General features: G+C 43.6%; 1 protein-coding gene across 3 annotated transcripts in view; it reads left to right on the forward strand.

Moving 5' to 3' along the window:
- Positions 1–25,166, forward strand: part of LOC147903313 (serine/threonine-protein kinase STY46-like) — a 151,635-nt gene that overhangs the window by 118,990 nt on the left and 7,479 nt on the right. For all 3 annotated transcript variants that reach the window (XM_087373071.1, XM_087373069.1, XM_087373070.1), the window contains 2 exons: positions 2,152–2,327; positions 3,586–3,681. In XM_087373071.1, coding sequence (XP_087229197.1) covers positions 2,152–2,327; positions 3,586–3,681 — 272 coding nt within the window. The remainder of the gene's footprint in view (positions 1–2,151; positions 2,328–3,585; positions 3,682–25,166) is intronic.

A 25,166-nucleotide genomic window follows, 5' to 3' on the forward strand; every position in this document is an offset into this window, starting at 1 on the left:
TGGGAAACCCTCATCCTCCCCACACAGAAAGGGGGTCTCAATATTATTGATCGAGATTTGCAGTGCAAAGCTTTACTTTGCAAGATGGTGCGGGGACTTTTGCCAAGGCAGGAACCGTGGAAGGCCTTTCTTATTAGCAGCATTCAGAGATGCACACCTTCTTCAGAAGGAAACTGGATGAGCAGTATTAGGTGGATCTTCACCACATCACACCTTAGATCACCTTTGTCCCCTCTCATGGTTGCCATTCTGAAAGCATGGGCCAGTTTTAGGAGCACTCTTCGGAGGATTCCTCCTTCCTCTCGTGAAGAGATTGATAGGCAACCCATCATGTGGAATGACAGATGATCATGGCAGACCACTTGGTGTCTCACTCTACATGCAGTGGTCCAGGTGGGAGAGGGGACTTGCATCATCTTTGGGGTCTTGGAAAGTTTTCCGGAGGCTTCCAGAGGAGACCAAGTCTCAGTTGACAGGACATCTCAGAGGGAGTGTAGGGAGGATCTTGCAGATTGAGGCAGCCCTTCCAGAGGAGTGGGTAGACACAGATGATATGCCACTCACTTGCTCCACTTGGGCAGGTACTTTTTCGAGAGGCGGTGTTCCGCTTCAGGTTTTGGCCTTTCGAGATGCACAGGAGGATGCTTTGGTCTTTACTGTGCAGGATGGTGGCAAATTGCTCAGATCCATAGAGGACATCTTGCTTGAGTCAGCTTTTCAGCCTATTAGGGTTGTAGGTCTTTTGGTGCACGGATCAGATTCAGAGTGGTTCCTCGACCCAGACCCCCGGCTTCTCTCCATCGAGTCTTGGAGACTTTGGCTTTACGGGGGAGTTCCTATTAGGTATTTGCAGTGGGACCCTGGAGAGTGGGAGTGGATTGACGTAGGGCATCGAGAGAAGAGCATCCCCTTCTTTCGTTACACGGTCAGTAATGCCAGGAGATTTCAGCTCAGCGATAGAGATTGGAGACCTTCTAGAGTTCCTCATTGGGAGACATTTGATATCACTGCGGATTTGCAGAGGTGCTTTTAGAGGAGACTCTGGAAATTCCACAGGAATAGAAAGATCACTCTTTTCTTTTGGCTTTCTATCCATGGTGGGATTGCAGTGAATCTTTGGAGATCCAGATTCGGAGCCGACCCTACTTGCCCTTGTTGCCTCTCTGCTTCGGAGACTATTCAGCATTGTTTATGGGACTGTAGACAGGCGAGGATGATTTGGATGGGGGTAGCCAGGATTTTCAGTCACTTTGCCCACTCCCCATTCTTTATGACATGGGGCTCAGTGGCTTGGCTTTCTCTTATAGGGCCTCAGGTATTCTATGAGAGACTTGACTCCTCTCGAACCATTTTGGTTCGACGTCATCAGATTCAGTCTTGTTCATTGGATGTTGTACCACACCTTCCTTTTACAGATGTACATGTCTCGGTGGATACTTCTTGGGAGATTTTAGCGAGCATAGCATCCTGGCATATCTGGAGGGCCAGATGTACAGAGGCTATGGAGGGTACTCAGGTTCATCCCTTGCACACTTTGGCTAGTATCTGATCTGGACAGATACCATACATACTTTGATGGCCATATGGATGAGGATATAGGGAGACTCCAGTGCAGCCTCAGCTAGGAGGGCTTCTTTCTTCAGGGAATGGAAGGACTCTCCTTTCTTCTCTGAGACTCTTATAGGGTTGAGGTGGCACTGTCAGCCTCAGCCTTGGTTGTTTTCCACCTCACTTTGAGGGGGTTTTATTTATCCTCATGATTTCATGATGTTGTATTTTCGCTCAGAGCTTGCTCTAGCGAGTTTCTTTCTTACTTAATAGAAGTCTCTTTTTTGAAAAAAAAAAAAAAAAGCTTTCATGGGCATACAAAAATAGTCAGTAGCAAATATAGCTGAATATTCATGTAAGGCTTGTTTCCCCTGGAGTGCTGTTTTCTCATGGCTGTCTCTGCCTTTTACTTTTGGAAAAGCCCTTCACACTGGGTCATAAGATTCTTAAGATGTTTTCCTGTGCCTGATAGCTGAATCAGTTTTGAATGTGACAGTTGACTCATGTGTCTACTTAAGAATTGACTCCTTGTAGTTTCTAACTGGCACTTGCATTTGGACGATTATTTTCATGCTGACATTCTTTTTCTTGAAAAAAATTCAGAGTTTATGGCAGGAGGCAGTCTTTATGACTATTTACACAAACAGAAATGCATCCTGAAACTTCCTATGCTACTGAGGGTTGCTCTTGATGTTGCTAAGGGGATGGACTACTTGCACCAGAACAATATCATTCATAGGGATCTGAAGGCAGCCAATTTGTTATTAGACGAAAATGATGTACGTCTCTATGCTGAAGATTTCTTATGTTACATTAGCTGTTATTTCTTCTTAAATTGTACTAGCAATCTGTTTGTCGATGCATTCTTCTAATGTTTCATCTTGGACAGAATGCATGGTACAAAACAGATTTTTGATTATAGGATTTTCTATATTTAACTTCGTAATCTTGTATTAAGGGTTATAGTAGTGATGGATTACATAAATGGATCTTTTTTGTTTTTGAGTAATTTTGTTCTGCGATGCAAATTTTTTTAATGTGCAATGATAGGAGAAAATTCCATCTCATTCAAAGGAAGGCCACAAAGGAAGGATAGCAGCACACGGGATACTGTTCAAACAACTATTTCTGGTGTATTAACATCATATACACAGAATGAATAGTGGACCGGTTCCCTAGAGCAGCACCGCTCATAGTTGGCCCATTGCATGATTCTTGCTGCTTAAATATTGAGTCAGGATGTATGAAGCAAAGAATATAGTTACAAGTACCATATCTTCATGAGGACATCATTAGGAGGGGCTGACATTTTAGGTGCTAGTTCCTTCAGGCAGGTGTACAACTCACAGATGCTCTCCCTTGGCTTTATATCATCTCTTGGACAATCATATCCTCTAACTTCTCCAACTTGAAGTCTGCAAGAAGTTATCCCTGAGAAATGACCATGTCTGTGTATGTTTAGGAGGAAATTGACTATACTAGACCGAATCCTCAAGGAACAAGGAAAAATGTGGAGGAAGGCATGCTTGTTCTTCACACCTTTGGCCTTGCAAATCATGGGGAACTTGTGGATGCATGCTTCAGCATCCTCGTGTAGCTGTCCCTCAAACTTTGATGTCTTTATGTGGACCTTGTTGAGCAGCTGCAGTAAGCAGCCTCTGTCTGCAGAGGTGAGAGCCACCATTTCCAACCCAAACACCACCACACCATTGACTCTGTTTCATCCCAAGGTTGGCACCATGGCTAGTGAGGTCACTAGAAAGTTGACATCGATGTTGGTGCCATAGTTGGCATGGGTGATGAATAGTTATACTAGTCTGTTGGCAAAATTTCAACATGTTGTGCAAACCCTTTCACGAGAAAATTGCATTAAATGATCACTGCTCACTACAAAGATTCAAACTTTCATAGGGCCTTTGTAATCTTTGCTTTGCATATTCATAGATGTGTAAGCTTGATTTCCAAGCCTTCACTAGCATTGACTGGAGGTGGTGCTTTCTTTGAACTTATCTTTGTTTGTTTTGTGGCCATGAGAAGGTTGTCAAGGTGGCAGACTTTGGTGTTGCTCGTTTCCAGTCTCAAAGTGGAGCTATGACTGCAGAGACTGGAACCTACAGGTGGATGGCCCCTGAGGTAAGAGTTCTTTCCCTCAAACTCCAATGAAATAACAGTAAAGTCACTGGCATTCGTCTTGAACACAAACAATTGATCTGAATCTGTCATTTTCAACATTGGTGGAATGGCTATCATATTTCCATTGTCTTAAAACTTTCTTTTTCAGGCTTCTTCCATGAGAAGACGATTGCCTTCTCCTTGTGATCTTTCAAACACCTCCTTTAGCATAGTCTATTAAATCCTTGATGTAGCCAGGATAATCTAAGAAAGATTTGTGCTTGGGTGCTTTGAAAAAAGTAAAACGTTTTACAAATTGTTGTTTTTTCTTGGTTTAACTGTAAATCCTAATCTCATAAAAGACTATGAATGCAACTCCACCGAGATAGTGTCTTAAAACTCATAAATCCATTTAGAGCATTAGTTACACCAAATGGCTTACTTCGAAAATTTTAATGATCATAACTAGTTACAAAAGTTTGTAACCCTTGCTTTCATCATTGTAGCCAATAACAATGCACTTTTCTGCCTTATCATCAAGCTTGCCATGTAACTCATGATGCACGTGCATATGCTACACAACCAAATGTACCAAAGTAACCCACATCAAGCTTACGGTCATACCAGGTATTATATTCTTAAGTGCCTTTGTGGGACACTTGTTCAGAGTTGATTTGAGCACGTGATTGCTTCCATCCAAAATTTATGTGGCATCCCTTTTGCCTTATTCATGCACCTTCCCATCCCCTTAAGTGCCCTATTTTTATGCTCAGCCACTCCATTACGCCCGGGAGTGTATCATTGTGATGTCCAATGGTCTTTTCAGCCAAAAAATGTGTCAGTGCATTTGACATATAGTCTCACTCTACTCAGAGTCTTCAGTGGCATTACTCGCCCCCACTGTGGCTGTTTGTCCACACTCAGATGATTATGCCCTGAGAGGCTTGTAATTTAATTTTTGTTTAAATAACTAGTTAGAGGAAGGAGGAGTTTAAAGAAGCAACTTCTCAAAGGGATTGGATTGAGGAGAGTCTTCTTTCTCAAAGAGGAATACAAAAAAGACAAGCACTACTTTTTGCAAAAAAAAACATATAGTCTCCGGCCCCCCCCCCCGGCCGCCCTTGATCTGAACGGAGGGTTTGCAGTCAGATTGATCTTCGACCAAGGCAACGGAGTGCTTAAACACAGTGAAGACTTAAGTTTTCTTCTTTCTCGCTCTCTATCACATAGTGTACATGTGTCATTCTCAAAGATGACCTAATAACCTTTGGAGAGAAAGAAGAGACAGAAAGTAAATTCTTCTTTATCCCAGGGACAAATGAGACCTCCTAGATGCAAAGGTTAGAACCATTCATGGCTGAGAGTGAGAGCTCTCCAATCCTTTTAAGTGGATAAAAAGAATCATTGGTGCATGAGGCTTTCTTGATAACATGTGCATTAGATAACTTGCCAAACAATGCCTTACGTGAAGTGATAAGGCGGGAGGCACCGCTATCGAAATACCATGTTTCGGCCGAGGGTGAAAGTGCGTGACCCTCATAGCTGCAAGTAAAAAATGCCGAATAATGCTCATCATAGCTAGCTAAAATATCATCCATCCTTGTATCATGGGCTGAATCTGAAATAGCCATACCAGATTACTTTTTCCTTTGCAGGCCTGTTTGGGCTCTCATTGATGTGATGATCGGGCTTCTTACAATAATGGTATCTACCTTTCCTAGAAGACTTCATGGCATCCTTTTTATCCTTCCCACCTTCATGTCGCTAGAACCGTGATGGGGCCATATATGGGCTGATATTTCTTCTTGCTCTTATTCTTGGCTGAAAATGCTTGCTGCCCACTATGAGAGTGAATGAGATGCTATATTTTTTTGATTACGCTCCTTCTGCAATAAGAGTGTTATCAACTCTTGAAAAGTTAAGAGGATTCAGATTTTCCCTCATCGAGAGATTGAGCGACGTGTGAAAAGAAAGATATGAATCTGGTACGGAGTTCAAGGTAGTGGGAACAAGTTGTGCATTTGAATATCTTCATCAATATTCAAGAGCGGCTCATGTAAATCTTGAATTCTAGTGACATGTTCTTGCATTGAGTCCCCTTGTGCACCCCATCAAGCTCTATCCGCAAAAATGAGACTCTAGCCTCATTTCGAGCTTGATACATGTTCTCCAAAATATCCCAATCTGCTTTAAAACTACAGCAGGACCGAATATGAGGAGTTATGAACCTCCTCACATTAGGTGAAATGAAAGGCAATTCTTGTCCATCACGAGTTTCCCATCTCCTCTACTCAAGAGTAACACCTACAAATGCTTGCATTCCACTAGCCCACGTGGAGGGGCTTGTTATTGTGCTTGTCGCTCACCCACCCCCCCCGCCCCCCCCCCCACGCAGTTGTTGAGGAGTACCTAGTACATGTGCAGAAGCATCGCAATGGGTTTCAGCACTTGCAACATAGTCCCATAGGCCCTTGACAACCAAAAGATTACGGATCATAAAGCTCCAAAGAGGATGGTTGGTGCCATCCAAGCAATCCCTTTAGGCTTGCATTTGAAAGAGATCATTTGGATTATGCTGTGCTATTTGAGGAAAGTAAAGAGAGGCAATAAAACTTAGAAAAGTTCATGTGCTCTGAACGCCCTGTGCTCAAGCAAGAAAGGCAATACTTGGCTCGAAGATGCACCTCAAACTGCCAGGAAATCCTTTTCTAGGATATGTAATGCAATCTCAGAATTCTCTGCTTCAAAACTCAGCCAATGCTTGGCTCAGCATAAACCCTGTGAAAATCACTTTTGTCCTGAACCAAACAGCCAATTGCAAAATCCACTTCCTCTCAACGAACTAAACACGTGACTGCTGAAGATGAAAGTTAGCGATGCACAGTGAAGTAAGGGTCGGAGTGGCTTTTGGTTTTATGTTTGGAGTGGCTTTTGGTTTTATGTTTCAACCAATAGACTGGGATTTTGGACCAAAACAGTAAAATAACAGCTCAAATAGCCCAAATCTCGCAACCAACAGAGTCGACCAGTAGGCTGAGCTCAAAACTGAGCTGAAAATGACCTCAAAATTGTTCCACAAAGTCAAAAACTGAGACAATCTGACCTGGAACGGCTACTGCAGCTTTAAAAGTACCTTCAAATGTGACAAAACGGTCAAACACAGGTGTAGCGTGTTAGCAGTTATTAGCAGTTAGCCCTGGTATGGCCTTGTTAGGCTAGTTAGGACATTTGCTCCCAGTCCTAGTCAACTAGTTGACTTTGGGCCTATATTGTGGCTACTTGTATTTTCTTCAGTATCCATTTGCAACTACTTCGAGTTCACGATGAAGGGGGATACCCTTTCATTAACATCCCTTGAGATCACTCAAGGTCCATATTTCCATTTAGGCCTACCCTTAGCCTATGACTCATGCACCTACCATAAAATGCACTATTCCCTCTCCTATTATCCCTAGGACCTAGATATGTGGGTACACATCTTTGTTAATAAAATAAGGGTTACATGCCCAAATTTGGTGCTGTCTGGACTCTGAAGTAGTGGCTCCAGCTCGATGGGCCCTATCTACTGAGATGGTCCACTGCCATAACAATATCAGTTGGTATCCATCATAAATACAAACATGTCGCACCATCAAATTGGCACATCATTGTTATAGTGCTCCAATGTCTGTTAATCACAAAACAATGATTTCTCTTGTCATGACACTTTCTCCTGCTTGGATGAGTAGTCCTCTTCTGGATTATCTTTTCTCTTTGTCTTGCATACACTTGCTCTTTTACTTTTACATTTGCATCGCCATTTTATAATCGCCTCTTTATAATTTGCAAGTATTCTTCTCTTGATAGTACACAATCCGTTCCTTCAATTTCTAGTTCCTCTTGATCCTTAATTTCCAAAAATGGGGAAGTATCACTGCAATGTCTCTCCAATATCTCTTCATAAGTGTCAATATCTGTTCATGCTCACATGAAGTAGAATCCCTCTTCTGAATACCATGCCGCTGAAATCTCTTTTTAATAACCTGCTCAGTAACTCGTAACACATTGTAACCAAACTGCTCAGTAGTTAAAACTCTCTTTCCCCAAAATTCATGAGGTCCAAGAGGTGTTGGTTGAATGGACAACATTTACTAATCGCTCCATAGTTACGACAGATTTCTGAAATGAGGACATAGAAGCATCAATCTCCTGTTTGGATGTCTTGGATTTCCCTTTGACCGAGTTTGTATTGGCAATAGTAGCCAAGAGAACAGGACACTTATGCCATACAGTACCTGGCTTATGTTTCTTGCATCCAAAACATTTGCGTTCCTTCATCAGTCTCTTCTTTTCTTCATCAGTCATGGAAGGAAATGGCACCCACTTGGAACATGATTGGCTGTTTACATTCTGTACAATAGCCTTTTTCTTTCTCTTATTGAAGGGTTTACAAGGATTCAACTTCTTTTTTGCTATTTCAGCCGCTTTGGTGAGGTCTCTAAGAGTGTTTGGGTTGAACATTTCAACTTATACCGGAAGAACTCCCAAGAAAACTCAACATAAGAATACGTGTTGTCGAAGTGGAATTTTTGAATTCCAAATCTGTCTCAATCTCTTCCGCCACCACTTGGCAGTGCAATTCATTCGCCAAAGTTGATTGGCCTTGTGAGAAACCCATGGGGGAGGCGAAAGCACTTTATATAAAATGGAGACAGTAATATGTGACAGCCTCAAAGGGCGACAAGATGATTCTGGAGAAGTCCTGAAGCATTCCAGTATTAGTTTGCCACATGAATCTGTAATGCATACCAATTGCAGCAGCCAAAGGAAAAGAAAGGGGAATCCCATCATCATGAATGACATCTGCAACTGAGTGGATCCCCTTCAAGCTAAGGAAACATGAGCGTCTAGGCTCCTGCACTACCAATGGAGGGGTAAAAGCCTTTGACCCATGTATGCTCTCATCTCTGAGAGAGTTGACCAATGTATGCTCTCATCTCTAAGAGCCCACACACTTTTTTGTGAAAATCGAGTTCTTTATATTGCAAAATCATCATCCCAGAATAGGATGATGTGAAAGACATCAAGAGAAAACATCAAATGCTGTCTAAGGAAAGTGAGAAAATCCTGAGTGGGGGAGCAATGCCAAAGCAGATGTGGCATAGACTCCCGCAGACCTAAGCATCTGCGACAAATAGCCGGAGCAATATGTCTGCGTGCCAATAGTTGTCCAGATGGAAAAACTCCCAACAGCACAACACACTTTTTTTTGTGAAACCAGTAACTATATTATTAACATGAGATCAATGTACATGACATTAGACTCTAAAAGAGAGCCTAATGGAAGAACTCAAAAACAGTCAGGAAACACTTCAAGGCTAGTAGCATCCAAGTCCCTCGCAGCATAACTATCATATAAAGATTGCTTGAGGGACATTCTGAAGAAAGCATATGCCTGAGGAAACTGTTGTCCCATCCTAGAATGCAATCTCTGTGTCCAAATAGTCCATAGTACCCAAAAACGAGTCCAGTGAAAGAAAAGGAGGAATGGAGACATCTGAGATGAGAAGCATCCAAACATCCAGAAAAGTTTCCCGAATCTGATAGAGGGAAACCGAAGCCGCAGCAAATGAGAAACATGAGTGATCAATATCCGAGAGTGCGGGCAAGACCATAACAAATGGGGAATTGTCTCACGGTGATGAGAGCAACGGGGGCAGGAAGGGGAAGCAATGCGACGTGCTGCCAATTTCAGCCCAATGGAAAAGGCTCCCACTATACATCTCCAAAAGAAAAGCCTCTGTTTTAATGGCAATTTGGCTTTCCAAATTTTCTTGAGTCGTGATTGCCACCAAGATAAAGGCCTATCCAAATTCCAAAGAGTGTTGGCATGCTTATCAATCCATGGCGGTGGAAGAAGAAATCTGTAGACCATCGAGGAGGCCAGATTGTGCATTGAAAGGGAACAGGTAGCAGGGGATAAGGAAGTCAGATTCCAGTCCAGCAATCTATCCTGTACAAACAGTGGAGGAACATGAACAAATGGCTGCAACATAGTTGTAAGTATTCTCCAAATGGGCCTATGATGCAGACCCAAGGGGAATGTCCTGCAAGCTTGTGGGAATGAAAGCACATAACCATGTTGATCCACAACATCTCCGACAAATCTTATGCCCAATTTCATAAGATTATATGCTTTAATAGGTGCCTGTAAAGCGAGAGGCGATTCAAACACCTTGCTCCAATGGATGCTTTCCAAGCGAAAAGAATTACCATGATGGGAAGAAGCACCTGTTAATTTAGCATTAGAGAGAATTCTCTTGCAATCATGAATAAAAGCAATAGAAACAGGACAACCAGGAATTTTCCCCTGAAATGTGGTCATGACTGCTTCCCAGTGATCTGTAATCCAATGCCCATATGCATGGGACGTCATGTTTCCACACATAGCTGCTAACATAATAGCCCATGGCTGTTTTTGCTGAAAAAAATAAGCAATCATAGTGCTCTTTCTTGCCAACATATGAAACTGAAGATTGAGAATGTTCAGTCCCCCATGAGTCTTAGGAGAAGAAACAGACTGCATGGGAAGTAGTCGCAATGCCTTTTTGTGAGATTTGCTTTTCCAAAATATCTCCATAGCCTGGGACATATAGGAAGCCAAATGCTTAAAAGACCAGGGAAGAAGAGGCAAATAAAATTGCACGTATGCCATAATGATAGACTGTACTATCCGAAGTCGAACATGTAGAGGCCAAGATCTTTTGAAGCACCCATTTGAGCTGTTGTTGAGGGGTAATATTCCAGCCAATGGGATACCCTAGATGCCTCACAAGAGTATGGGAAGGGAGGATGTGGCCTGGCCAGAGAAGTGCATGCCAATCAGCTTCTTTCAATGCTAGAAGATTCGATTTCTGAAAGTTAATATGCAGTCCAGCAGCTATGCCAAAATCATTCAGAGTATGCATCAAATGAGAGAGGTCACTTTGAGAATTCCTGGGCATGAAATATGAATCTTCAGCATATGCATGTGCAAGAAACGGGTGTGCCCCTGGAATTTGCAAGCCATGAAGCTGCCCTGTATCTGCAAGATGGTCCATATGCAACAATAACGGATGAGTAGCAATGGCATACAGTAGCGAACTAAGAGGGCAACCTTGTCTGACTGAACGGGTCATAGTCCATGCTCTTGACAACCCACCACCAAGCAAACACTGCGTAGTGGCATGAGAATAGAGCCAGTAAATAATATGGACCAGCCGAGGGGCCAAATCCCAATTTATGCATAGTCTGAGAAATAAAATCCCAATGGACAGTATCAAATGCTTTGGCAATGTCCACTTGCAGAATGAGAACATCTTGTTTAGAATATTTGGCATACTTAATTGCAAGCAAAGCATTGGAGATATTGTCAGTAATCTGTCTTCTGGGAACAAATCGAACCCTGAGGACAATCATTTTGGCAATGAGTTTGTAAATGACTGGCATAAGAGATATGGGCCGCCAATCAGCCATTGTCTCACACAACCTTTTTTTGGGGATCAATTTGACAAGGCCATGTTTCCAAGAAGGAGGAAGAGATTGTTCTGCCCAAGCATGATTGATCATAAGAAGCAGAGTGTTCTTGAGATCACCCCAAAATGCACGGAAAAATTCTACAGTCAATCCATCCCAACCAGGAGAGCTGCCTTTACGTAAATGACTCAAAGCATCATCCAGTTCATTAAGCATAAAGGGCTGCTCCAGTGCACGAGCCTGTTCCTGGGACAATATGGGCTGAACATGCATCAGAATTTGAGACCTAGCTGCATTCACTTGCATTGAATGATCAGGCTGAGGAGAAAAGAGATGCTGGAAATGACTAGAGCATTGCGATTCCAATTCTGATTTGGAGGTGGTCCAAGTGCCATCATCTTGCCTGATCCTGCAAATATCTTGCTTTCGCCTATCCGCATGCAGGCTTTCAAAGAAGGCTTTGGAGGAGCAGCCGTTATCCAAAAGGGGTTTCATGTGAGCTCGGGTTTGCCACTTCTTTAATTTGCGAAGATCATTTTGATGGATGATGTGAACCGCATAAGCACAAGAATCCTCCCAACAGTACAACACACACACACACACACACATACATTTAAAAAAAATAAATAGTGAAAGCCATGATTGTTTAACGTGCCGATAGTTGTCCAGATGGAAAAAATCCCAACAGTACAACACACTTTTTTTTTTGGGTGAAATCCTTGATTGATTATATTACATGAGTAGCAATCTCAAAACAAGATGCTACAATTACATCAACTGAAAATTTCAGTATATGCCAAAAAGACCTCATAATCCATGCAGTGGGTCTACAAGCAATCAAAGAAAGATTGCTGCAGCGAACGCCTGAAAAGCCAAACAGAGAGAAAATAGGATCACCAAAGACTTTACAATTCCTATATGTCTATAAAGTCCATAGTGCCCAATAGCGCACCCAAATGAAGAAAAGATTAAACTCCAGTCTGGATGGATGGAACCCAAATATCCATAAGAACTTCCCAAAAGGATAAGATGGGAATCTCGCTCGTAGGCGCTATCGAAGCAGATAAAAAAACTCACGAGAGCACAGACAATGCCAAAACAAGTGAGGCACAGTCTTCGAAGAAGCAGAACATATGTGGCAAAGTACAGGAGCAATGTGTCGATGAGCCAATAGCTGTCGAGATGGAAACACTCCCGAAAGACCTTGCCAAAAGAAAACCTGTTGCCAAAGCAGTACTTTATAGGCCAAAAGTTGCTTTAATATTTTTCTCCACCACTTGGTTGGGCGATGCATTTGCCAAACAGAATCACCTCTCTCTGAAACTCAAGGTTGAGGCAAAAGGATTTTAAACAATGCAAGTACAGTAATCTGAGATAGCCTCAAAGGACGAGAAGAGGACCTTGGAGAAGTCAAAGTCGAATCTTCCAGCCAGTCCTGAAGTTTGAAAGGAGGAATCGGAACAAAAGGCGAAAGCATAGAAGTAATTTGTTGCCACAAAGGACAATAATGAGAGCCCAATCCATATCTGGTGGTTGCCAGAGAAAAAGGGAGCACAGTACCAGCATCATCAATAACATCAGCAATGGAAGTGATGCCTTTAAACGAGACAAAGTAGGAACGTCGAGGTTCCTGTAAAGCCAAGGGAGGCTGAAAGACTTTTGACCAGTGAATGCTTTCAGCTCTCAAAGAGTTCTCAAGCAAAGACTGCCATCCATTCCATTCTAGATGAGAGCCCAATCCATATCTAGCGGCTGCTAGAGAAAAAGGGAGCACAATACTAGCATCATCAGTAACATCAGCAATGGAAGTGATGCCTTTAAACGAGACAAAGTAGGAACGTCGAGGTTTCTGTAAAGCCAAGGGAGGCTGAAAGACTTTCGACCAGTGAATGCTTTCATTTCTCAAAGAGTTCCCAAGCAAAGACTGCCGGCCATTCCATTCTAGATAAGAAAGGACATGCTTCCAATCAAGAAGTAGGCGGGAGATAAAAGGGCAGCCAGGCAAAGTGCCATCAGTGCAGCCAAAAAGGAAATCCCATTGATCGAGTTGCCAATGACCAAACGCAGAAATATTGATATGAGTGACTAGAGATCTAATCATAAGAGCCCAAGGCTGATCACCTTGCAGAAATTGCAGCAACATTTTTCCTCTGTGGGCAAGGATATGCACTTGAATATCCGTGATGTTCAATCCACCATGCATCTTGGGAGAACAAATGTGATGCATCGAAAGCAGCCTGAGACTTTTTCTGCCATGTTTGGATTGCTAGAAGATTTCCACAAAGGCAGACATGAAAGATGTAAGATCTGCCTTAGTGAACATGATCAATGGCAAGTAAAATTGAATATATGCCACAAGGATGGACTGCACTAGTCGGAGACAAATATGCAAAGGCCAGGTTGCCAGTTTCCAATACTCAAGCTTTTTCCGAAGCTTAGCCAAAACCCAATCAGTTTGTTGTCGGCGAGTAAGTTCCCACCCCAAAGGGTAACCAAGATGACGAACAAACTGAGTGGATGGAATGATATCCCTGGGCCGGAAGAGACTACGCGAGTCTTTGGAATGCAAAGGGAGCAACTTAGACTTCTGAAAATTAACATGAAGACCAGCTGCCAAACCATAAACAGAGAGGGCTTGCATCAAGGCACCAAGATCATGGGGCATATTTTTTGGGGTAAAGAAAGAATCATTAGCATAAGCTTGAGCAACCATGCTGTGATTAGCATCCAATTCCAAGCCATGAAGTGACCATGTAGCCACAAGATGATCAATATATTGCAGCATAGGATGAGTAGCAATGGCATACAGTAAAGCACTTAGAGGGCATCCCTGGCGGACCGAACAACGAAGAGTTCACTCATCAGAGATAACCCCAGAAAGAATGCAAGCCGCATTGCTATCTCTGTAAAGCCAGTAAATAACTTGCTGCAATTTTGGTCCAAACCCCAAAGCTCGCATAGTTTGCGAGATGAAATCCCATTGAACTGTGTTAAAGGCTTTTGCAATAGTTTGGCAATGATCTTGTAAATGACTAGCATGAGCGTGATTGGCCTCCAATCACCAAGTGAATCACATAGCTGCTTCTTTGGAATCAGCTTGAGAAGACCCTTTTTGCATGACATAGGCATTTGCTAATTTTGCCATGCTACATTTACCATTTGCAGCAAGGTGAATTTAAGAAGATCCCAAAAAGCAAGAAAGAATTCAACAATGAGACCATCCCATCTTGGAGATTTCCATCTGCCACAGGATCTTAGTGCATCAGACAATTCCCTTTAGTGAAAGGATGTTCAAGTTCCAAAGCCTGAGCATTAGACAGAATTGGATGAACATGTTGCAAAAGAAGCTAACGTGCAGACACAACCTACGGAGAAAGAGTATCCACATGCCCAAAACGAGTGGAGAAGTGCTGCACACATAAATCAGCAAGCTTTGAACGAGATGTTGACCAAGAACCATCAGGCATCCGGATCTGACAGATATTGGCAGCCTCTCTTTTATAGTGTAAGCTCTTAAAAAATTGCTTGGAAGAGCAGCCTTTATCCAAAAAATCCCGTTGTCTAGATTGGGTTTCCCATGTAGCAAGCTTTCTACGATCATTAGATTAAAGAGAGAATTGAGCCTGACATAAGAGCATGCTTTCCTCTGAAGACAAAGGGCGAAGATGAGCAAGCTCAATCAAACTCTGACAAGTAAATTTGGCATATTTTACAGTCTCCCTTGTGGCTTGCATATGCCATAATCCCGAATAATTGCTTGCATTCGAGCAACAAAAGCTTGCTAGGCATAATCCAAACCAATGTGTATCTGACGAGAGAGAGGCTGAATAGCATCAAAGACCAAGGCTTTAAAGTTAGCATGCTCCAGATAACTATTATTAATCAGCAAAAGCCTTCGGCAAGGCAATCTGTCAGTGGGAAATTCATGTAAGGACAGCCTCAACCAAAGAGGAGCATGATCCGAATGTGTGAAAGCATGATCAACCCAAATTTGACAAGTAAAGGCATCACAATGCTGTGGATCAACCTGATACCATCTGTCCAAGCGTGCCCGATAAGAAGATCGAGCGGTGTGCTGAAAGGTATAGCCCGGAAGCATGGGCTGTAATTCCTTCCAGAGATCAACCAGGCGCAACTGAAGCAAAAAATCAGACCATGGCTGTGTTTCAGAAGCCAACATATGAGTGTGGCGTGAGCTGTTGTCACCTGATTGAGGGACATTATTAAAGTCACCACAAATGAAGGCATGTTGTCACCATGGATAACTATGCATGGCAGCCCAGAGCAAAGCTCTATCACGAGAAGATTGCGGGGCATAAACCGATGCAAATTCAAAAAATTACCCTTGAGGCATTGAACAATAATCCATCTACCATGGCGATCATTGAGAGCCACAACAGGTTGAAGGTCGTGCTTTACCAAAAAAGCCATGCCAGAAAAGGAGTGCTCTTCCAGCATAGAAGATATCATAACCAGCAAAATGGCCTATCTGACCAGCATACATATGCTGATTATGCTCTTGCAAAGCAACTATATCAGGCTGGAATTGCCTAATGTACATGTAGACCAGTTTCCATTTGTGACCATCACACATTCCCTGTACTTTGAGAGTAACATACTTCAGATGATCAAACATATTTACAGCTATGGGATATGTATATACATCAACTAACGGGCTGTCTACGTCTGCATTTCCACCTCAATGTCCGGGCCTCTGCCCTGGGATGAAGCATCAGCCTGAGGAGAGGACAAAAGTGCAGCAACTTTCTCTTCAAGAAACAAGGTCCAATTTGCAATCACAGCAGCCCAGGTCAAGCCAACACCAGAGTTTTCAGGAGGTGTTTTCTCATGAGAGGATGCACCACTCCTAGTCCGAGAAGGCAAAGGTCACCTGGGGGAGATCACTTTGCGAGGAGTTTGCTATCCATCAGTCGAATTTTTGTCCTTCCCTTGAGGTGGAGAGGACAAAGGCACAGGAGAGAAGCATTACCATTTGAGACAGCCGATGCTTTGCCTTTGTCTTGAACAGAGAAAATTTGTTTGATCCCTTTGGTTTTGACCATAGAAGAGGCATTTGCATTCTTATTCAAAGGTTAAACCATTTCAGCTTGCACTGGCATCTGTGGAGCTCAGGAAGGGCATTGTGAAGCCATGTGCCCAAATTTCTTGCATTCAAAGCAAGCACCTACAAATGTGAAGCTGGAGTGGAATGATCTGTGTCCCACAAAATACAGAAGCGATTCGAATTTCCATTGGGTTGCGGTGGACATACCACCTTACGGAGGGAAGCTGCAATTTTAGGTAGAAGAGAAGACAAGCATTGAGGGAAATCCACAACTTCTACCCAAACAGGGCAACGATGCTGAATCAATGCCTGATAATCCTGGGTAGGAGACTAGGGCAAGAGATGGACCATCTACTGTCCATAGAAGAGAGGAGAGTGCTCTAGCAAAACCTGACGGTGCTCTTCATCAGCTATGATGATCTCTAAAAAACCCTTTGCTGCATACTGAACTTCTTTGACATAAGAACCACCCAGGGTTCGAGTCAACCAATTCCCAACATCCGCTACAGTAGGCATCCGTCGTGGGAAGAAAATTATAATGGCATGCTTTACATACTCGTTAACTAGATCAAAGATATCATCCACTTCCACCATAATGCCAGTGGTGGGAAGTGGATCTCTCCAACCCTTGCGGGTATCTTCAAACCATTCATGAATAACCTCATAAACAAGCTGAGCCTCAGCAGAGGCATGAGGGGAATCATCTGAATCCATCACCTGTTTTTACTTCTTGTTGGAAACCAACTTGTCCTTGAGAAAGGTTTTCTCATAGGAGTAATCCGCCATTGAAACTGGAAAGCTTGGAAGAAGCAAGGCTTTACAAAGAAACAACCACAGCAGATACAGCAGCAACTACTGGCGACCTAACAGTACAAACCTGTAAGGAAGCCCTGAAAGGAAAACTATATGGAAAGTGCACGGTCACTTGTACGGAAAAGACGAAAGTACAGATTGTATGGACAAAAGTACAGATTGCACGGACGAATGCACAAAATGTGCACGGATGAAAGTATAGAATGCATGGACGAAAGTACGGATAGATTGTACAGATGAAAGTACAAATTGTATGGAAACTATACGGCAAAAATCCGTACAAAATGTACGGGCCAGAACGGCAAAACGAACAGAAATTGATGGGTCTTGTAGCAAGAAAATGAGGACAAGAAAAGGCGAGAAGCAGAGCAGAAGCAGCTCCTGGGCTCAAGGGTGACACGCGCGCGCACACACACACACACACACAACACACACACACATTTTTAAAAAAAAAATAATGAAAGCCATGATTGTTTATATTACAAGAAAAGCCACCTCAAAGCGAGGAGCTATAAATTACATCAACTGAAAATCTTTGTATAAGCTAAATATACATCATGATCTATGTAGCAAGTCTGCAAACAGTCAAAAAAGGATTGCGTTTTTATTCCAAACCCCAAAGCTCGCATGGTTTGCGAGATAAATTTCCATTGAACAGTATCAAAAGCTTTTGCAATATCCACCTGCACGAGTAGAACATCCTGCTGCATGTATTTTGCATATTCCATCCCAACATAAGCATTTGCAATATTGTCTGTGATATGCCTACGAGGGATAAACCCATATTGAAAAGGATGCAGCCCCTCATGCAAATAACCTTTGATACGGTTTGCAAGCATTTTGGCTATGATTTTGTAAATGAGTGGCATAAGTGTGATTGGTCTCCAATCAGAGAGTGAATCACATAATTGCTTCTTAGGAAGGAGCTTTACAAGTCCTTTTTTCCATGACATTGACATATGCTGATTTTCGCAAGCTGAATTAACCATGGTCAGCAAAGTAAATTCAGAAGACCCCAAAAAGCCGGAAAATCTCAAGAGTGAGACCATCCTATCCTGGAGATTTCCATCTACCACAGGATTTAATTGCATCAGATAATTCAATTTCTGTGAAGGGGCTTTCCAGTTCCAAAGCCTGTGTAGCAGAAAGGATAGGATGGACATGCTGTAAAAGAAGTTGCCGTGTAGACAAAATCTAAGGAGGAGGATCCACATGCCCAAAATTAAAGAAGTGTTACACACAAGCAGCAGCAAGTTCTAGGCGAGATGAAGACCAGGCACCATGAGGCATCCGTATCCGGCAAATATGTGTTGCTTGTCGCTTGTAATGCAAGATTTTAAAAAATTGCTTTGAGGAGCAACCTTTATCAAGAAAAGCTTTCTGTCGAGAGTGTGTTTCCCGTTTAATGAGCTTTCTTTTATCATTAGATTGGAGACAAAATATGGGGTGGCATAGCAACATGCTTTCTTTCGAAGACAAAGGCCTAAGATGATCAGGCTCTGTCAAATCTTGGCAAGTGTATTTGGTACGAGCAACAGTCTCCCGTATTGCCCTCATATGAGATTTGCCAGAATCCCAAATAGCAGCTTGCATTCTAGCAACAAGAGCCTGCCATGCATAATCAAGATCTATCTTTACACTTTACTCACACTCTTCTAGCAGGATGGTGGTCTGTGGAGGCAGAGGACCGGCTTTTCAGCTATCCAGATCGGTACGACAGGGATGTCCGCTTGCACCTTACCTTTTCCTTTTCGTAGCGGAGGCTATGGGATACTTTATGCAGGCTACCAGTCATGGCACTTTGGGCCTTCATCTACCTATCCGGCAGGAGCATGAGCTTCTGGACATTGAGTTTGCTGATGACACGGCATTGACAGTTAGAGGAGATGCATATAGTCTTGCTACTGTTGCGGATTCAATTGACAAGTTCTGCCTAGCCTCAGGGGGACTTGTCAATTGGAACAAATCAAAAGGCATCTGGACTGGAGCTCAGCAGGATACCCCAGCATGGGGAGGAGACAGAGGCTTTGTATGGATACCCAGAGGCACCTCCACGAGATATCTAGGCTTCCAGGTTGGCATTGAGGTGTCCCTGACGCAACAGTTTGCTCCAGTTCTTGAGAGTATCCGGAGAAAGCTAGCCTACTGGAGTACGGCTAGACTTTCTTTAGCCGGAAGAGCGCTGGTACTCAACCAGGTTCTACTAGCGACTATGTGGTACGTTGCGTCATGTTGGTGCTTTCATGCTGACTCGATCCGTCAGGTGAGGAGATTGCTTCGGAACTTTCTGTGGAGTGGTGGTGATGGTTTTGAGGACACTAGGGCCAAAGTTTCATGGGATATTATCACTTTACCCTCCTCGCAGGGAGGACTTGGGGTTCTTGATCCGAAGATACAGAGCAGAGCTCTTTTAGTCAAACTTCTTGTTAGAGGTTTGACTCCAGGAGATCATCCGTGGAAGCAGTTCCTACTGCATGGGATTCACCAGTGCACCCCCAGAGCAGCAGGCGAGTGGGCAGGTAGAGTCAGTTGGATCTTCCTAACGGACCAGCATTCTCAGCCTTCCTCACCACTTGTGAAAAGGCTTATTCATATCTGGGATCATTTTCGACAGCACCTCATCAGAGCAGTTCCCTCCTCCAGAGAGGAAATTGCCCGATAGCCACTTTACCATAACCCCCTGGTTCGGTATCAGGGATCTTCCCCTGGTACAGAACTTAGGACTCCCTTGGCCAGATGGCATGCTCAGGGGGTTGTGACAGTAGGAGATTGGTTCAGGGGAGGTGTGGAGATGTCAGAGGAGGTGATCAGAGATAGACACGGGCTACTTGGACAGATTGCTGCCGCTTGATTACTGATCATGAGAGCTATTCCTCAGGAGTGGAGGGATATACTTACAGATCCAGCCTATGTTCACCCCCATCTCTACTTGGTCAGGTTGTTTTAGTGAGGCTGGGCTATGCATTGGAGTTCGTTTAGGACCGGCACCGTTTATTTATTTTGAGACGGACTCCTCTCACTGATTGTATCCCACTCAGCCCCTGGATCGACAGGAGATCCTTTGGCAGAGAGTCAGGGTCATTGGTTGCCTGGGTAAGGGATGGGCCACAGATCCTTTCAGGTTGACCATTGCAGAGGATACTAGATGGAGACTTTGGATTTTTCAGGGTCGACCTCTTGCGGAGCTTGACTGGGACCTAGGTGAGTGGGCATGGCTTGCTCCGGTGGCAGGCGATCGTCCTCTTTCCTTTTTTCAGTACTCGACGAGGGCAGGTTATAGGCTTCAGCAGAGCGACTCTCATCACCTACCATCTGCTTCCCAGCATTGGCACGCACAGGGACTTACTGCAGAGCTCTTGCTGAGCTTCTGGACTCACTTTTGGGGCATCAGTAGAGGCAGTAAAGTCTCCTACTTTCTTTGGCTTACTATACATAGAGGCATACCTGTGGGTTCTTGGCTTCAGCAGATGGGTAGACCCTGTATGCATTGTCAGCTTGCAGAGGAATCTAGCAAGCATTGTTTATGGAGCTGCCCCAGCTCTAGAGTGGTATGGACAGGTATCTTCAGGTTGTTCTCACATGTTACATCCGAGTCCTTTCTGATGACAGGGGGCGCTGCCCTTTGGGGGAGAGGATCTGGAGCCTTTACTCTCTTCGAGTCAGAGCCAGGAGACCACGGTTTCTTCATGCATCGTCGCGAGAGACGGGGTCCCACAGAGGCCATCATCATGGAGCCGCAGGATTTGCTTTTGGTACCTGTACCAGCTCAGGATTCCCTGCCTACTTCAGCTGCAGGGTCAGCCTGGGAGGTGATTTCCAGCATTACCCTATGGCGGATATGGTGTTCGCGATGTTCTTTTGTCCTTGGGGGCCATTTATGCACGGAGGTTGACACTCTCGCTTCCATTTGGGCGGAGATTATCTTCACTCTCAGGAGTCAGTGGGAGCAGTGTACAGGCACCTCTTTGGCAGCTCGTGGGAGACTTATATCCTTCATGAGGACATGGGACTGCTCATTATTTTTTCATTTGACCCCTTTTGGGATGTCGTGGCATTTTAGACCACCACCATGGCTTTTTTGCCACATTGTTGAGGCTAGGGATAGAGTACTTTCTCTCCCACCTGTTGTATGATTCGTTTTGAATGGAATATATCACTCTTTTATTTAAAAGATCTATCTGTGTCTGATGAGAAAGTGGCTGAATGGCATCACAAACCAATGCTTTAAAATCAGCATGCTCCAAATAACTATTATTTATCAACAGTAGCCTTCTGCGAGGCAATCTGTCATCTGGAAAAGCATGTAGGGAGAGCCTTAACCAAAGAGGCGCATAATCCGAATGTGTGAAGGCATGGTAAATCCAAATTTTACAAGTAAAATTATCACAATGTTGCGGATCAACTCGATACCATCGATCCAAGCGTGCCTGATAAGAAGATTGGGCATTATGCTGAAAAGTGTAGCCTGGCAGCATGGGTTGTAATTCCTTCCAGAGATTAACCAAACTAAGATGAAGCAAAAATTGAGACCATGCCTGCTTTTCAGAGGCTAACATATGAGTGTTACCCGAGGTATTATCTCCCTGTTGTGTAGCATTATTAAAGTCATGAGGTATTATCTCCCTGTTGTGGAGTATTATTAAAGTCACCACAGATGAAGGCATAATGTCTCCATGGATAAGTTTGCATAGCATCCCAAATGAAAGCCCTTTCGTGCGAAGATTGCGGAGCATAGACTGAGGCAAATTCAAAAATCTCTGCTTGAATGAGGCATTGTATGATAGTCCATCTACCTTGATGATCATTGAGGGCCACAAGTGGCTGAAGATCATGCTTCACCAAGAATGCCACCCCTGAGAAAGAGTGTTCCCCAGCATAAAAAAGGTCATAACCAGCAAAGTATCCAGTCTGACCCGCATACATGTGTTGGTAATGCTCCTATAATGCGAGTTGGTTTGGCTGTTATTTGCATCTACACATATTTCCATTTTCTACCATCACACATACCCTGTACGTTGAGAGTAACACATTTGATATGATCAAGCATATTTACTGATATAAGACAAGTATGTACAGCAGTTGAAAAGCTGTCTATGAGTGCATTTCCACCTCAATATCCGGCTCTCTCCCTTGAGAGAGGAAGAATCAGCTTGAGGAGAAGCCAAGAGGGCAGCAACTTCCTCTTCTGGAACTAGAGTACAATTCGCAGTCACTGCAGCCCAAGTAATACCAATTCCAGAATTCTCTTCAGGAGTTTTTCCCTTGGAAGATGCACCATTCCAAGTCTTGGAAGGCAAGGGTCTCCTAGGCGAGATAGCTTTTCTAGGAGTTTGACATGCTTCAGTCAAAGTTTTTTCCCTCACCTGTGGTTGAGAAGTAAAGGGCACAGAAAGAGGAGTATTATCATTCGATGCAACCTGCTTTTTGCCTTTTTTCTTTTCAACAAAAAGCTATCGAATACCCTTATTCTTCATCACAGAAGAAGCATTAGAATTCTGATTCAGAAGCCGGGGAGAGATTCAGCCTCCAGTGGCATTTTGGGAACACGTGAAGGGCATTGGAAAGTGAGGCGCCCAAATTTCTTACATTCAAAGCATGCACTTGCAAATAAACCCCATCTCAACTTATAAAAGGCACTACCCATCGAAACACCACATGCCCAAAATGAGTGGAGAAGTGTTGCATACATTAATCAGTATAATCCGGATCCGACAGATATTGGCAGCCTGTCATTTGTAGTGTAAACTCTTAAAAAATTGCTTGGAAGAGCAACCTTTATCCAAAAAAGCCCGTTGTTTGGATCGGGTTTCCTATTTAGCAAGCTTTCTGCGATCATTGGATTGAAGAGAGAATTGAGCCTGACATAACAGCATCCTTTCCTCTGAAGACAAAGGGCGAAGATGAGCAAGCTGAGTCAAACTCTGATAAGTAAATTTGGCATGTGCTACAGTCTCCCTTGTGGCTTGCTTATAGGATTTGCCATAATCCCGAATAACTGCTTGCATCCAAGCAACAAAAGCCTGCCAAGCATAATCCAAACCAATGTGGACAAGAGAGAGGCTGAATAGCATCAGAGACCAAGGCTTTAAAGTCAGCATGCTCCAGATAACTATTATTAAGTAGCAAAAGCCTTCGGCAAGGCATCACAATGTTGTAGATCAACCTGATACCATCTATCCAAGCGTGCCCGATAAGAAGATTGAGCATTATGCTGAAAGGTATAGCCCGGAAGCATGGGCTGTAATTCCTTCCAGAGATCAACTAGGTGCAACTGAAGCAAAAATCAGACCATGCCTTTGTTTCAGAAGCCAACATATGAGAGTGGCTTGAGGTGTTGTCACCCGATTGAGGGGCATTATTAAAGTCACCACAAATGAAGGCATGTTGTCACCATGGAAAGCTATGCATGGCTGCCTAGATCAAAGCTCTATCACGAGAAGATTGGGGGGCGTAAACCAATGCAAATTCAAAAATTTTCCCTTGAACAAGGCATTGAACAATAATCCATCTACCATGGCGATCATTGAGAGCCACAACAGGTTGAAGGTCGTGCTTTATCAAAAAATCCACGCCAGAAAAGAAGTGCTCTCCAGCATAGAAGATATCATAACCAGCAAAATGGCCTATCTGACCAGCATACATATGCTGATTATGCTCTTGCAAAGCAACTATATCAGGCTGCAATGGCCTGATATACATCTAGACCAGTTTCCATTTGCAACCATCACACATTCGTTGTACATTGAGAGTAACACACTTCAGATGATCAAGCATATTTACAGTTATGGGACAGGTATGTACAGCAACTAACAGGATGAAGCATCAGCCTGAGGAGAGGATAAAAGTGCAGCAACTTCTTCAGGAAACAAGGTCCGATTTGCAGTCACAGTAGCGCAGGTCAAGCCAACACCAGAGTTTTTAGCAGGTGCTTTCCCATGAGAGGATGCACTACTCCAAGTCTGAGAAGGCAAAGGTCACCTGGGGGAGATCACTTTGCGAGGAGTTTGCCATCCATTAGTAAAAGAATTTTCCCCCTTCCCCTGAGGTAGAGAGGACAAAGGGACAGGAAAAGAAGCATTACCATTTGAGACAGCCGGGGCTTTGCCTTTGTCTTGAACAGAGAAAAACTGTTTCACCCCTTTGTTTTTTACCACAGAAGAGGCATTTGCGTTCTTATTCAAAGGCTGGACCATGTCAGCTTGCACTGGCATCCATTGAGCTCGGGAAGGGCATTGTGAAGCCATGTGCCCAAATTGCTCCTCATAAACAAGCTGAGCCTCAGCAGAGTCATGAAGGGAATCATTTGAATCCATCACATGTTTTTGTTTCTTGTTGGAAACCGACTTGTCTTTGTGAAAGGTTTTCTCATAGGAATAATCCGCCATTCGAGTCAAGGAAAAGGCTTGGAAGCAACAAAGCTTTACAAGGAGGAAAGCACAGCAGGTACAAAACTGTACGGATTTTTCCTGGCTGTATAGGCAAAATGGTATGGATTTTTGACAGTACGATATATATATATATATATATTCCCCCCCCCCCCCCTTGACAGAGCATACGGACACAAGACGGGCGTGAAACGGAACCTCGAGGGCGTGAAACTGAGGGAGAAACAAGCAGCTGCAGCGTGGGAGCACGAGGGCTAGCACGGGATCTCTCTCTTACACCACACACACACACACACGCGCGCGTGCGCAATGATTAGAGGAGACTTGATACTTTTTTACGCAGCCTAGCTTGTCATCCAAGCAAAAGAGGTGGTTGGCTCCAAGGGTGACAACTATAGTTCCAAAGGCATCTCACTTTTCTCATTAAAATTTGAAGTGCTCTATAGACACTCCATAGACATACAACCATGTTCTCTTTGATCGAAAATTTGCATGTTCATGGGGGTTTACAGATTGAGCAACTATGGACTGACCTAGAACTAAGAGGGTAGAGTATTGATTTCTACCATCCCTTGCTTGCAGCAACAGGAAGTGGTGCATGTGTGGACTGAGAGACAATGAACTCATCTGAGACTGGTGACTTGGTATCTCTACTCTTAAAATGCATCATGCGCTCCTCCTGAGTTTGATGATCAATCCTACATTTCTTCACGGTCCAAGAAATTAAAGACCAGTTAAGTGAGATTGGA

Source organism: Dipteris shenzhenensis, chromosome 3 (genome assembly GCF_047967505.1).
Source record: "Dipteris shenzhenensis isolate YYH24624 ecotype China chromosome 3, Dip_SZ_1.0, whole genome shotgun sequence".
NCBI lineage: Eukaryota > Viridiplantae > Streptophyta > Polypodiopsida > Gleicheniales > Dipteridaceae > Dipteris > Dipteris shenzhenensis.